General features: G+C 37.3%; 1 protein-coding gene across 9 annotated transcripts in view; it reads left to right on the forward strand.

Moving 5' to 3' along the window:
- The window catches only part of RIMS1 (regulating synaptic membrane exocytosis 1), a gene marked incomplete at its 5' end in the record, with an annotated part of 337,770 nt that overhangs the window by 253,146 nt on the left and 69,549 nt on the right, over window positions 1-15,075 (forward strand). For 5 of the 9 annotated variants that reach the window (XM_081997758.1, XM_081997761.1, XM_081997759.1 and 2 more), the window contains one exon: window positions 6,697-6,809. The exons of the other annotated variants lie outside the window; for them this stretch is intronic. In XM_081997758.1, the coding sequence (XP_081853884.1) occupies window positions 6,697-6,809 (113 nt within the window). The remainder of the gene's footprint in view (window positions 1-6,696; window positions 6,810-15,075) is intronic. 9 annotated transcript variants of the gene reach the window in all.

Below are 15,075 nucleotides of genomic sequence, written 5' to 3' on the forward strand. Positions count from 1 at the left end.
CATTAATAGTGCAGGTAAGACTTGGAGGATTTACAAATTGTATGGTTTGCCTACACCTCCTTTCTGTCTTGACCGTCTTGAACAGAAATACAAACTGCTTAAAGAGCAAATTCTGTGTTTGTTGCGTACATCACAGAAAATGGTATAGCCAGTGCTAAGGCATCCATAGGTTTTCTGTAGTCTAGAGAAGACGAATGTGGTTATCAGTTTTGATCACAGACCGGATAATGGCACCTGTTGTTCTTGACATTAAGCCATACTTGGCTTTGAGCAAGAATGTCCTTTTAGAAAGATAATTTCACTTAACAACTGCAACTGATGGAAAACTGTTGCTGTGTTTAACCACCGGACTTTTAAACATAAGTTTTAGTACTTATATAGACTCATAGAATGGTTTGGATTGGAAGAGACCATTAAAGGTCATCTAGTCCAACCCTCCTGCAGTGAGCAGGGACATCTTCAACTAGATCAGGTTGCTCAGAGCCCCTTCCAACCTGACCTTGAACATTTCCAGGATGGGGCATCTACCACCTCTCTGGGAAACCTGTGCCAGGGTTTCACCACCCTCAGTGTGAAAAATTTCTTTCTTACATCTAATCTACATCTACCCTCTTTTAGTTTAGAACCATCACCCCTGTCCTATCACTGCAGGCCCTGCTAAAGAGTCTGTCCCCATCTTTCTTATAAGCCCCATATTTATCTGAATTTATCTAACTACTTCTTAGCTACTGGGCATTATTATACCCTTATCTGCTAACTTGAAGAGCCTTCCACTATTAGAAATCTTCCCACAATCAAGCCATATTTGCCTTCTTTTTAATAATTCCTTAAATCTGTTTCTGCAAGACCGTGTCCTGGACTATGAATAATTCTCATGGCTTCTCCCTAAATCTTTTTTACCAACAGTATGCTTTGAATGATAGCCTTCCTTAGATAAATTTGTATCTTCCACTTTCCATGGGGTTTTTTTAATGTTCTAAAATTCCCTATCTCTGTATGACACTTAAGCATTTGTTGTTCTTTCTGTAAGCAAAAAGGCATATTTTCACGTACCTTGCCAAAATTTCACTTCTTTCTTGCTTTGTTATTTGCTAGATAGCAACAAGTCTCCACTTCAGAGACAGTGACATTATTCTGCAGATACATGTGTAGCATGTACAGCAGTTCAATTGTGGGTGGAAGGTGTTTTTTCTTGGAATTTGATGATGGTCAAGAATCCAAGATGGTCACAGTGCTACACAGCAGGTAGTTTCAGTGCTAAAAAAATTCTAATCCTTTTTTCCAAATGAGTGGGTTCTTTTTAGATGTTATTTATTGTCAAAGTCTACAGAATATAGAGTGTCTTTGATGATTGTTGTAACTAAACAGGTAAGCTTGGGAATTAAAAACTGGAGTGAGAAAGGCAGATACAGCATTTTTGCTGTTCCTTGCTAGTTCAGTATTGCTGCATGTGGTACAATCCTTATTTAAATGCGCCCACATATGTTTCATACATTATGCTATGAGCTTAATGGATAGGTGTTTATAGCATCATGCCATTTAAGAAATTTTGCAAATAATATATAGTTTAGCCCCTTTTTCAAACCTTAAATAGGGAACTTAAAACCTCAGAATTACTTCATATGCTTTTGCACTGGTCACTACTCTTGTAGCTCTCAGTGATTTTAGTAGGATTGGTCTATTGTTCATACCAATGCAGGCTGAATTTATTTTCAGGTCAGATTTCGTGCATTGCTAGATTCACATTCTGGATTCTAGCTAGGTCTAATGTCTCTATAAGTTAAACAACATATAGGGCTCAAAATGTGCCCATACTAGTTCTCTGAGGACAGAAATAAAGATGAGGACTGTCAACTAGTTAATGCTGTCAGATATAACTCTATAAACCTTACCATAGTTCTGACATATTAAAAGGCGTATATAAATTCTTAGTAAAGAGATAATCTCATAGATAATTAAGAAATGGCTATCTCCTTTAAGAAAAACAATTGTTGGCCTGTCATAATTTTCTCTGAGGATAGGTTGCAGGCTGAAAATGAGAGCGCTGTAGCTATTTTCTTTAGTTTATTCCTTACCTCCTTTAAGTAACATATTACAGATTTGCATATTTTAGACAATCGAAAGAGACCATGTATTTTATAGGCTGTCAATAAAATAAGAAAATCACATTCTTTATGATGGAAACATTTCCCAAGAACAACCTTTAAATTAATCAAAACTGATTTTATCACAAGAAACACAAGGGAGTTTTTTAAGTACTTTATGAGTAAAAACCCAACTATTCCATTATGTGCATACATTAAATTGTTCTTTTACCAATACCATGATCACCTCTGCAAAGATTGGAAATCCAGATGTTTAATTGTACTTCCAGCATATAGCATATTTAGAATCCTGTAAGATCTGTTATGAATTACAGTACAGGGTGCACAGTCTTCACAGGGTTGTTTCTTGAATGACATGTGAAGAAGAGATCCAGGAGAAGCTGATGGACCTGCTAGTCTGTGAGATAGGAGATGGTCTGAATCTTTGTAGACTATGTCTTCTTCCCTTGAATATCATTCACAGTGTAAGACAGATGGGACTTAGCAGTGAGTTGAGTAATAAACTGAGTAATAACTAAGGGAACTTTTGTTTGTTTGATGGAAGACCACACTGGGCAGTTAATTCTTGGTAGCTTGGTATGGTGGGTTGACTCAAGACAGCAATTAAGCACCCACCATCCGCTTACTCACTCCACCCTCCATAGTGAGGTGGGGAGAGAACTGGAAGAGCAAAAGCGATTAAATCTCATGGTCTGAGAGAAAAACAATTTAGTAAGTGAAGAGTAAAAATGAAAAAACCCCAACCAACCAACCCACCACCAACTGGTACAAAAGCAATCACTCACCACCTCGCAGTAGCAGACACAATGCCCAGACAGTCTCTGAGCAACAGCTACCTTGGGAAGACTACCCCCAATTTTATTGCTGAAGATGATGCTATATGGTGTGGAACATCATTTTGGTCATTTGGGGCCAGCTGTCCCCGCTGTTTCCTCTCCCAGTCTCTAGCCTACTTGCTGCAGGGTGGGCAGCATGAGAAACAGAGGCGGCCTTGGCACTGTGCAGGCACTGCTCAGCAATTGCTTAAACATCAGTGTGTTATCAACACTGTTTTAGTCACAAGTCCAAAACTCAGCAGCATACAGGCTGCTGTGAAGAAAATTACCTCCATCCCAACCAGATGCAATACATTTGGGATTACAGGAGTCAGACCAGATAATAAATATATTAACGGAATTGAAGTATAACATTTTGATTCCATTCGTATGTCTGTGTTTTCTCTCCTGCATGGCTTGATTGTTTATGTACGTGATTGTTGTACAACCTTCACGTGGTTTACATAAGGAAACCCATTGCAGTAAAAGCTTTACCTCTAAACTGGCATTCCTTAGAAAAGCAGTTTGCTTACTGAGTTCTCTTCTTTCAATTACTGATTGATCTCACATCTGAATCAGCAGCTCTTGAAGAGATGAGAGTGATTGCTCTTTCAAATATGACTTGTGACACCAAAAAGAGTAACATGTTGACACAACTGATATTGTTACTGATAGTTCCACCATTAATTTCAAATGCTTGTGGTAAATCTCCATATTTTGAATTCTAGGGTCTGTGTAGAGTTTAGAGGTCTTGGGATTACAGTGCTTCGATATGTAGATTACTGTGTAGTCCTACCTCTCAAGAGCTCCAGGAAAAGCACTCTGTAAATACTGGTGTCCTAAAAGAAAGTAAAACCGTATTTTTCTGAGAGACAAATTAAGTTCCTGAAGTATTGTTTATGTCAAATTTCCGTTACCTGTGGTAACCAGCTGTGTTCCAAGAAAGTAATGTGATCATATGGTGGTGTTACCTGTGGCTGTTACAGCTTCTGCTAATGTGCTTTTGCTCCTGTGTTAGATTGTTTTTCTGCTTCTTGTGATAAACATGTAAAGAGTATACCGGGCTACTTGTCAGGCAGACAAAATTTTCCATCACAGAATTGAGCTAGATATAGCATATGTTTTGATGTGCATGCTAAACAAACCTGAAAGGGACACAGCTGTATTTTCTAGAGCAGAGTTAAATTTCACAGTTGCTTGCTTAGAAATAGATTACCAGCTAATTGGTGATTTACTCCATGCACAAAACTAAATTTCCCTATTAGTGAATTTAGATTTACTTCATAGTCCTCATTAATTGTTCTCATGTTATTTTATATAATGATACCTAATGATGCAAAACAGAATATAAGCATGGGGTTAAGGTTAAGGATTTAAACATAAACAAAATCAAGTATTACTGAGAAAAGGTTGAATATTTACTCAACCTTGACTGCAGTAGTTTTCACGTATAGTCATTGAAATAGCATCTCAATACATAATTGAATATTCTTTCTCAGGTATCATAAGTAATAGAGAGTAACATTCTTTCATATAAATTTAGTTTAATGTACAGTTGACAGGGTGAAGTGCCTAAAAGTCACAAAAAGAAAGGGTTATTTTTTAGGGTAACTGTAATCTGTGCACCATACACATATAGGGCTAAATTTTTAAAGGGGTCTCAATTTTCCCTCTGATTTTATATCTTCAGTCTATTTAATGCATGTATGATAGGATTAAGATATCTGAGTTTTTGACTTCAGTCACTAATTGATATATCTTAATCCTTTCATATCTGTCCATAAAATAAGAGGCCATCTTTAAAAATTTCACCTAAAGTGCTCAATTTTGCCTTCAGATACCTCCATGCAACTTCCATTGAAGTAATTGGAGCTGTGCCTGCATATCTGATGGTGGAACTGGACTCATTGCAATTAAGGTACACATTTACCAACATAATTAGTCATCCGGAATAATCGCTGGGCCCAGTGTGACATTCTGCATATGCAGAATTTCCTGGATTGGATCCTCTGCTTGTGGGAGATTGAAGATTACGATCATAGCTTTATTTCTTGCCTTAAATTTGTAGCTATAGCAGAACTTTACTGTCATTTGCTGTATTTAATTTTCCTATTTTAAATAAGAAATGTTGAAGGAGGACATGAAGACAACAACAGTATTTTTCACAGTGATGCCTTTGTATATTTTTTCGTACCCAATCAGCATACAGACATGTATGTTTTCCATGAACATGTTACGGATGCTAAGTGCATGCACAACCATGATTTGTGCAATAGCACAAGTTTAAAAGACCCACCCTGAGTGTACTGCTTTTTTTTTTGTATTTTTGTGCTCACAAAGCACAGACAAAAAGTAGATGTGTAAATAGTCTCACAGTTAACTAGCAGCATAAAACCCAGATATGATAACATTGGTACCTCTTAATTCACAACAATATCTGTAAACAGCATGATAGAGTACTTATTTCCCCCCAATTTAAAACTCTCTGAGTTTTGTGATTGATTTCATGCAGCTTTTAAATTGGTGTGTCTCTCCTGTCACTGGTCTGGGGAGGGGCTGTTTACAAAAATCTTTACTTTTAAAACTAATCATTTTGGAGAGAGTCATATAAATCCATGGTTGACCCAAAAAGCAGAAGGTTTTGAGGAGGTTTTCCCAAATAAAATGCCAGTCTTGAATATGTGACCACACAAAAAATTCCAACTAAAAGAAGTTGTTCTGGGAAGTTATAACCTGTTAAAAGACAATGAACATAGTGAGTACTCCTGTGATTTAGAACAATGACTGATGAATATTTGGGTCTAGTCCTAGAACTGTTAAAAAATGCCAGTTTTCAAGGTATTGGTTTTGTTTGTATTCCTTTGCTTTTATAGTGCTACCAAGTTTAAGAATGGCAGAATATATAGTTACCTCTGAAAATTATCCACTATCACAAAGGTTAACTTATTTTAAGGAAGCCTTACCCCAGGGGCTTTCACACTACTCTTTCCATTAGTGCAAGGTCATCTTCTTGTGGCAAGCACAGCCAACATTAATTGTCATAACTTGTTCAAATTGAAGAAGCTACTCTTTATAGCACCATAACTTCTTGAAGATTTAAGATTAGAGTTCTCTTTTGAAACAAATATTGTCATAGGAAAATTGAAAACAAAAGAACAAATAATTTCTTTGAAATGGAGGTGAACATTAGAGAGCAAAGTAGTGCTTTTAAAGGACTTTGTAAAAAAAAAAAAAGTTACTAGAAAATGACTGTATTTTTTACTGTGACTGGTTGAATGGAGAAATTATTCCTCTCAAATAATCTTTAGCTATGGTAAGCAGTTATGTTTTAAGATAGTTATAGGAGTTAATTACTTTAAAAATAAACTTTAATACCTGTTTAATGCATTAATTCTTAGAATGCTACTGTAATATTTTCTACATTTAAGCAAATACATGGTTAGATCATCATGGATTTATGTCCCCTGCATCCAGAATTTATTAATTCAACCTATCACCTAAATTCTTTCACTCTCTTCACATCTGTTGCACCAGCTTGATTATGTATAGGAAATTGGGATGTCTGTCCATTTGCAGGTAAAGATTCCCGCAATGGAAGTGGTTGATTTCTTGACATTAGTGTTCCTTTGTTCTGTGTTTACACCCTGCTTGTTCTACATGTTTGTGCATTTCTTTGTTTCATTGAGATGGAAATAAGTCAAAAATGTTGCTAAACCATTTGTTTTTCCAAAAGGTTTTCACTATTTTTAATTAATTTTCATTGTGTGTTTTTGCAGCAAGCTTAGTAGTGGAGGAGCGAACGAGACAGATGAAAATGAAAGTGCACCGTTATAATCAGACATCAGGGTCTGGTTCTAGCCAAGAACATGAGCGTGAGCAATATACCAAGGTAAAGTCAGTAGTATTGAAATGATACTTTGGCTTGAAAATTGAAGGTGTAAACCATTAATATTATTTGAAATATTGCATTACCTTCAAGAACACTGTGTTATAAAGCCTGACAGAAATGTCTTCAAGTAACAGCTTTTTAATATCATTTTTACCCCCATCTGATGTGCATTAGACTTAGTCTTTGATGTCACCTAAAATGAATCTACAAAAAGCAGGCCACTTCAAAACTAACTCAGGGAAGAAAAATCCTTCAACAGCTATTAAACAAAGCCATGTCACCTCTAGCTTAGGAAGCTCCTGGCCTGCTAATCCCTGAAGGCTGGAAAAGCAGGCCGTGGAAGCATCATTGTATGTTGGCCCTACTCTCCTGTTCTTCTCTAGGCCCCTGCTGTTCTCTGACATGTAGAGAGCTAGGCGGAATTAGATCCAGTCCCATGCAGCTGTTCTCATATTTATATAATTTTTTTGCATCCTAATAATGTCCAAGGTAGAGTATTTCCTTTCTTGAAATACACACTGATTATTTTGATCTCCTTTTCTAATAGAAACGTAAAGGTTTCCTCTGGTAATTAAGGGTACATGAAATTATGTTAATGCAGTTATATAGAGGGACCTTTTTTTTGTTCTCATTCTTGCTAAAATGACAACTTTGTAAGATTAAAACTGTATAGGCTTCTGAGCAAACTGCTGAAAACATCTTGCACATCTGCACTGCCACTTACAAACCAAGCTGTGAGGGGGCTGGAGCTGAACTTTCTGCTGAAGGCTTGTGACACCTAACAGAGGGGGAACATTTGCAGAAGTCAGGAGGGGGAGAGTTTAGATTCTGGCTTTCCTTTTAGAGATACAGCACTGTGGTGGTGGTGGCAAAGTAAAGGGCAGGCAGAAAACGAGCGGTAACTCAGCTGGGTGGGAAGCTTTGCCGCAGTTCTCTCCTCCCGGTGCCTTCAGCGAGTGCCTCCTACGTGCTTTCAGCGAGTGACCACAGGATGGCGGTATGGATGTAAAAGTCGGACACACGCAGCAACTGTGTGCGTTAAAAATAAGGTCTCGGAATAACTGTAGTTGGAAGAAAATCACATCTTTTATTAATTTAGACTTTCGTGCCTCTAGAGCCACATTTCAAAGACTTTCTTCACATCACTAAGAACTAAACGCTTGTATTTTTATTTCTACTTTTTAAGAGAGATGAACTTTTCATTTGTGAACCGGTGCCATACAGAAAACAATAAACATTCTCAAGCTCTCAACAGCTGCAGACATCAGAACGCTCCTGGTGTTTATTGCTGCAGCACAGGCACTGGACTTTCTGTACTTGCCCCTCCAGGGTCACTTCCCGGTGGTTTGCAGAATTGATGTTTGGGGGCATCCTGGAGGCACAGGTTAAAATAGCGGATAAGTGAGGTAGGTACTCAGCAGAAACAGAATCAGAAATTTACTTAGGAACTGGTAAACAGGCAATTGGGCATCTAACTTGTGGTATGTAACAGATTTGAAAGATTTGTTCAAGATCTTGTTACAGTTAAATGTGGAGACTTTAGTAAGGCTGTTTCTTTTTTGAGACCACCTCGCTGTGAACATAGAACTTAAATGAAATAGTTCTCAAAGGGAAGAGAAACAAGAGGAACAAGGCTTTAGGTCCTCAACTGCCAAATTGTGGGATATCAGTACTATTTTAAAAAAAAACACAACAACTGGAATGGAATTTTCCAATGAGATCATCTGTCAGAAGCCAGAATTTGTATAAAAAGTAGAACAGCTCATTTGATATTGGGTTTGCCATTACCTTCACAAGAGGTCAACTCAGGACAAGAGGGTGAGATGCAGTGTGTCTCTGTGGTACTTCCAGCCAGTTAACATGTTAAAAAAATAGTAAAAATGTATTTGATAAAGATTGAATGAGAGAAATTGTACCTTCCAATGTACAATCTGGACAGGATGACCAAACATATATGTTCGTTTATACTCAAAGGCTAGTTTTCTGATTTGGATTAACTGTGTTTACAGATTGATTCAATATTCATCTTTTTTCATTATGAAACATTTTTTATCCTGACTCTCTTTAATATTTATCATAAACACTATTATTGCTCTTCAATATATTTTTCTTATTCTGCTAATATAAATCCCATGTATGGTGAAATAGTTGTTGGAAAACATCTATCTGCAATGTTACCTATTTCCCTTATCCTCTAGTACCTAGAGTTTCTAGTATCATCTTTAGGTTTTAAATACACATGGAAGTGAAATCAAAATTGTAATCACAGCATGATGAGTACTAGATGGAAAGGACTCTTCTGAAGTATTGTTTATTCAGAATTTTTAAAAAAGGTATGATCACAACTTTAAGGAAGCAAATTCTCTGTCCTTTGTTACAGCAAAAATATCTTTCAGGTACCTAGTGTTCCGAAAGACATTGTCTCCTTTCCATGCTGAAACAGTAGTAAGGAGAATTAATGACTTGTATTGGACTTTAAATAAAAAAATCTTTAACTTTTCATGTATTTTCTACATGATTATAGTCCTAGATAGGATTCTCCAACCTTTAATAATTTTTTAATGCTGAGAACAAATTATATTAGCACATCCTAATACTCTGTACTATATTGAGTGATGTAGCTGTTTGCTTCATATCATTACGGTGACAGCCATCACCTTAAAATATTACTAAAGCAAACCTTGTGCTACTGTCTTTCTACCTTGTGCTACTGTCTTTCTACCTTGTGCTACTGTCTTTCTTTACCCTCAGAAGATGCTGAAAGAGTCAAGAAAATAAACAGACAGATGAAGATTTAGACAGCTGTAATGAAAATGTAGTAAGTCATATCAGGTGATGCAGTAAAACTGATGACTGAAACTTCTAAGAACTCCAGACTATACCTAATTTCTGCTGCCAAAATCTGTGAAAAGTCTTTGAAAGCTGCAGGAGGAAGACTTACTTTAAATAAAAAAGAAAAAATGTTCCATGGTCTAATAGCTATTTTGGAATAGTGAGAAAGAAATATTAAATAGCTATTAAAGAAACAGCAGTTGCAAGCAGTTTGTCCCTCTAACAGAAATGCTTCTTTCTTTCCCAGGTAGCAGTGTTTGCCCATTGCTTCAGAAAATAAGTATTTATATTTATTAGAGAAATTATGCTGTGCTGCACATTGAGAAAATATTCCCTTCTGCTTTTCAGAGCAATCAGCTAACATGGATTTGATTCTTCCTTTATTTTAACATTTGCAAATATGCATGTTTTATTACACGTAAGATTCTCTAAACCTTTCAAAAATTTTCTTTTGGTATGGACAAGATCTCCTTTGCGATAGTTAATTAAGTGCTTGCAAAATTAATTCCTTAAATTTAAATATGTTTTCTCTTATATTGAAACCAGCCTCTTTTTCAGAGGTATTGTAACATGGCCTTTGCACTTTCCAATCCATTTCTGGTGCATTTCTTCCCACTCAGTTTCTCAATCTTCTAGTCTCAGTAAGCAAGAACTAGTTTTTCAAGCACGCACCATGCAAGTTAGTGTGTAAACAGTTTTAAAAACCTGTGTGTTATATCCATTAATGGATTTTGAGTAGGTCACTCTCTGCTCTACAATGTTTGTACAGGTCTTCATGGCTGTTCCACTCTTAATTGTTTTCAGACCCTCACAGAGCTCACATCCTTATTTCCTTCAGTTCCAATGGAAAGACTCCACAATTTATGTGAAACAGTTAAATTAAAAAAAAACAAAAACAAAAACAAACCCCGAACCCTCTGTGGATTTGGCCAAAGGGTTTAAAGAAGAGCTTTAAACATCTGTCTGCCTTCTTTCTTGTATATCGGTAAGGCTGTAGTGGCTAGTATCCATCTATTTGTGCTGTTTCAGTGTTTGAGAGAATCATAACACTTTGGTAGCATAATTCTGGATTTGCATAGACAAAAATGACAGTTTATCTTAATTAGGCTCTTAATTCAAAATACAGTACGTTTTTTGTTCCAGATGCCACACACAGAACACAAATACTATGCTGCAGCTACTCTGGCTTTCCAGAGAATGTGCAACACATTTATTTGGAAGGTCTGTTTATTCAAGAGAGTTACTGGTCAGAGCACTGTAGTATGTACTTAAAAGGAAATCACTCTATATTTAGATGCGCTACCGACTCAACACTGTGTGTGATTGGAAAGCATTTAGCATTGAAGTGTAGAATCATAGAATAGTTTGGGTTGGAAGGAACCTTTAGAGGTCATCTAGTCCAACCCCCCTACAATGAGCAGGGACATCTTCAACTAGATCAGGTTGCTCAGAGCCCCGTCCAACCTGACCTGGAATGTTTCCAGGGATGGGGCATCTACCACCTCTCTGGGCAACCTGTGTCAGGGTTTCACCATCCTCCTTGGGAAAAATTTCTATCTAGTCAAAATCTACCCTCTTTTAGTTTAAAACCATTACCCCTTGTCCTATTGCAACAGGCCCTGATAAAAAGGGCCTGTAATCATGGCATTTGTTCAGTGGCACTCTGTGGATTTAACTTGATAGTTAATGTCTACAAGGAAGCGCTGGGCAGGAGACTCAGGATGATAGGGGACTAATTATGTTAAGTTTTAGATGATGCTGGGCAAGACACTTAGGGCTATGTACAGAAAATGCTCTTGGACATTGATTTGATGAGCATCTTTTTACCCTCCTTCATCCACCTACAAGAAAAAAATATTTACTGTATATCATACTGATACGACAATCACTCCACTACTGGTAGGGTTTCACAAAACTCAATGAGGCCCTTTCATTCGACTCATGGGCTTCACTGCAGTTTTCCCATGGTTTGAGTTGCTCATTTTAGGGAGTTGAGTGATGTTCGCTGTAGTTGAGTTAGATACAATTACAGAAAGAGTTATATAGATTCACTGCGTCTTACTGGTCTCTGGAACATCACGTGAGCTGCTCCTAAGACACAGACACAGATGCTGGTAGGAGTCAGAGATGGGGCCTGGATGCACAAACATGCTGACTGTGGGACCATGAACCTCAGCAGCATTTGGATGAACCATGTGTGAGCAGTCATAAAACTTGAGGTCCTTTGTGCATGATTCAGCATTACCTGACAAAGTTCCTTGTTAGAGTGAGGTGCCTCAAAAGATAACTCTGATCTCAAGATTTGCATAAGCCCCTGGATAAATCTAGCCCTTAATGTTTCTGGTCTGGTTTTCTCTTTCCTCATTTTATTTTCCTCATTTTAATCCCCATTTAATTTTCCCATTTAACTTCCTCATTTTAAACACTTAATGAGGCACGTATTTTCAGAGGTTAATCAGCTGAGGCTTTTTTTGTAGTCAAAGGAGGGGATTTTCAAAGCTCTGAACTGTTGTACTCCCGATGCTTTTGGGAGGTAAATCTAGAAATAGGAATACTTACTAATGTGGAAGATAATATAATTATAATGGACTATTAAATAACTTCTAAAATATGCCTTATAATCAGTAAAATTGCTAACATTGTTAGTCAATGAGGAACTGTGAAAGTATTCATGAAGTATACTCTTTCGGTTTACGTCTATGCTCTTTCAATTGACGTTAACATACCTGCAGTTCATCATACCCTTTATTTCTCCTTTTGCTGGTGTAGAAGAAACAGCAACTCCACAGGTGGTAAAGTGAATTCAGAGGCAGGCAGTGTGGATCATTTGGGCATTTGAAGCTAGCTGCTAGTAATGTTTGAAAAACCAGACCTACTCTTCAGTAATTGCTATCCAAGTTGCTGCAAACCTCAGCAACTCTCCTAATGTAATAAATAGTGCACCTCAGAGTAGAAATGTTACATAAGCTTTAACTCTGTAAGACATAGAGTTGAAAGAGAAGTGATTGCACTGAAAATCCATTTTATTTTGAAGCTTGAAAATTATTTTTATAAACATTTAAATATAACACAACAGGGAAATTTATTACAAATACATGCAGAGTTATGAAGAACTGTAATTTTCTAGATAAGCAGGACTCTATCATGTTACTTATGAGCCTAGCTGGAAACCTGCAGGCATCAGATACCAAATAAGTGGATCTTAGCCCAGGACATTTTTCTTCTGAATGATAAGTTCATGTGTATTGCAACAGTAAAATGTTCTTCTAATGATCACTGATTTGTGGAAGAGTACTATTTACTTCTGTCTATGTTTGAGGCGAAAAATGTTAACTTCAAATTTGCTTTCATTTTGTTCATCTGTTAGCTTTTTGATTATCAGATTTTACTGAAAAGCGGTAGATAGGGAATAAGCAGGAAAAGTTTTATGCCTCCTCTAGAGGACAGTTAAGTCAGTAGAAGCAGCAGGAAGGAAGAACTAAATCCAGAAGTAGTAGTAAAATTTAAATGCTGCAGCACTCAGCGTTAACTTTCAGCATCACCACTTTTTGTGCTGATCTCTATTTCTGTGAAGGGAAGGGTTTTCAGTTTCTTGGGAATCCCAGCACTGGCATACAATACAAAGGGGTAGTAAAAGCTCAACCATGCCATGAAAATCTCATTTAGGAAGGGGAGCTCCATGTTTTGTGTAGTAGCTGTGTGATTAGAATACCAAGGCAAGTGTAAAACATGGATTCAATTTTTTCTTTATTTCCTGTCTCGCTGTAAAATTCTCTGTTTACCAACATACGAAAGACTGGCTGTTAAGCCAACCTGATCTTTACAAAGCAATTCCATTTTTTGCAGACTGCTGGACTATAGAGAGTAAGACAGAGTGAGGATATCTATGTAGCCTCCACTTATGGGGTATGATACCTGGGCTGAAGACCCTGTGGCAATAAATGGTTTTATATCGATGCCTAACAGTCATTTGGTGAGGCTGAGTCCCTAAACAGTGACTGATACACAAGCTGGGACTTCTGATTTCTCTCCCAGTATCCTAACCAGTAAGCTGGACAGCCATGCTTGATGCTTTGTCTCTCCTCCTCCTCATCTTTCCCAGCCCGTATAGGTAGCCCATGAAAAGTGGAGCAAATTCAATATGAGTGAAACAGAGGGTCTTCAGCTGCCCCACATGGCATATGTAGTCCACTGTGTTCAACTGTGTTATTCTGCAGTTTAATAATTAATTGAATGCTAAACAGCCAGATTCAGGTGTGGCTTGAGACAAAAGCCAGCAGTTTATACCTCCCTCAACACTTCAGAAGAAGAAAGTCTTCCAGCAGGAGGACGAAAGTCACTGTATCTTTCCTTGATGGTTCTCTTGATGGAAAAGCTCAGATGGCATCACCCTTCTTGCTCAGGGACCACATGAATCTTCTTCTACCGTTCCAGATCCGCTTTATGTACTGTCAAACCAAGGGTCGCAAAGAGAATGTGGACTTTTTGGTGAGGAAGAAAAGTAAATAGACATCATAGTGACAGAGGGGGGAAGTCAGACTGTCTTCAGCAAATACAACTAAAACATGGAGATATTTCTGAAACACTTTGTTGCCATGGATAAAAAGCCATGTATTTGAGGGAGACTGCATGGTTATATTTTAAACAAAGTATTTTTAAAATTTAATCTGTGGATGAATCATTTCTAGATATAATTTAAATATATAGGAAGGGTGAAATCCCTATTTCACTGAAATCAATAGAAATTTTATTATTTAATAGGATCATGATTTCTTTTGCAGATTGCAATTCTCTTTAGTTCAGTGGAAAACCAGAACATTCCATGTGTTCAGATGCTATTAATATTTTTAGATGTCTCATTTTAGGAAAGCTTAAAGGAATCATTAGGAATTCTCTGGGAATTTTGTGTAAAATATCAAGTCTGGCTCAGGAGTGGGACAGTTTAACTTAAACTAGAAAAAAATGACCATTCAGTTTTCCAACCTCTGAACATTTATGTTTAGCATAAATAAAAAGTTTTCATAGCTTTTATTCTTGCTTTGAATTTTTTTTACACTTTGGAACTCTCTACAACTACCTGAAAGGGGGTTGTGGCAACGAGGGTGTTGGTCTCTTCTCCCAAGTAACTAATAATAGGACGAGAGAAAATGGCCTCAAGTTGCACCAGGGGAGGTTTAGATTGGATATTAGGAAAAATTTCATGACTGAGAGAGTGGTCAGGCATTGGAACAGGCTGCCCAGGGAGGTGGTGGAGTCACCATCTCTGGAAGTGTTCAAAAAACGTGTGGATGTGGCGCTTCGGGACATGGTTTAGGGGACACGGTGGCGCTGGATTAATGGTTGGACTTGATGATCTTGAAGGTCCTTTCCAACCTTAACGATTCTGTGATTCTGTGGAAAAAAAAAGTCATCTAAAGAAATTTAAATGTTCCAT

This window comes from Phaethon aethereus (genome assembly GCF_964289735.1).
Source record: "Phaethon aethereus genome assembly, chromosome: 3".
Classification (NCBI taxonomy): Eukaryota; Metazoa; Chordata; class Aves; order Phaethontiformes; family Phaethontidae; genus Phaethon; species Phaethon aethereus.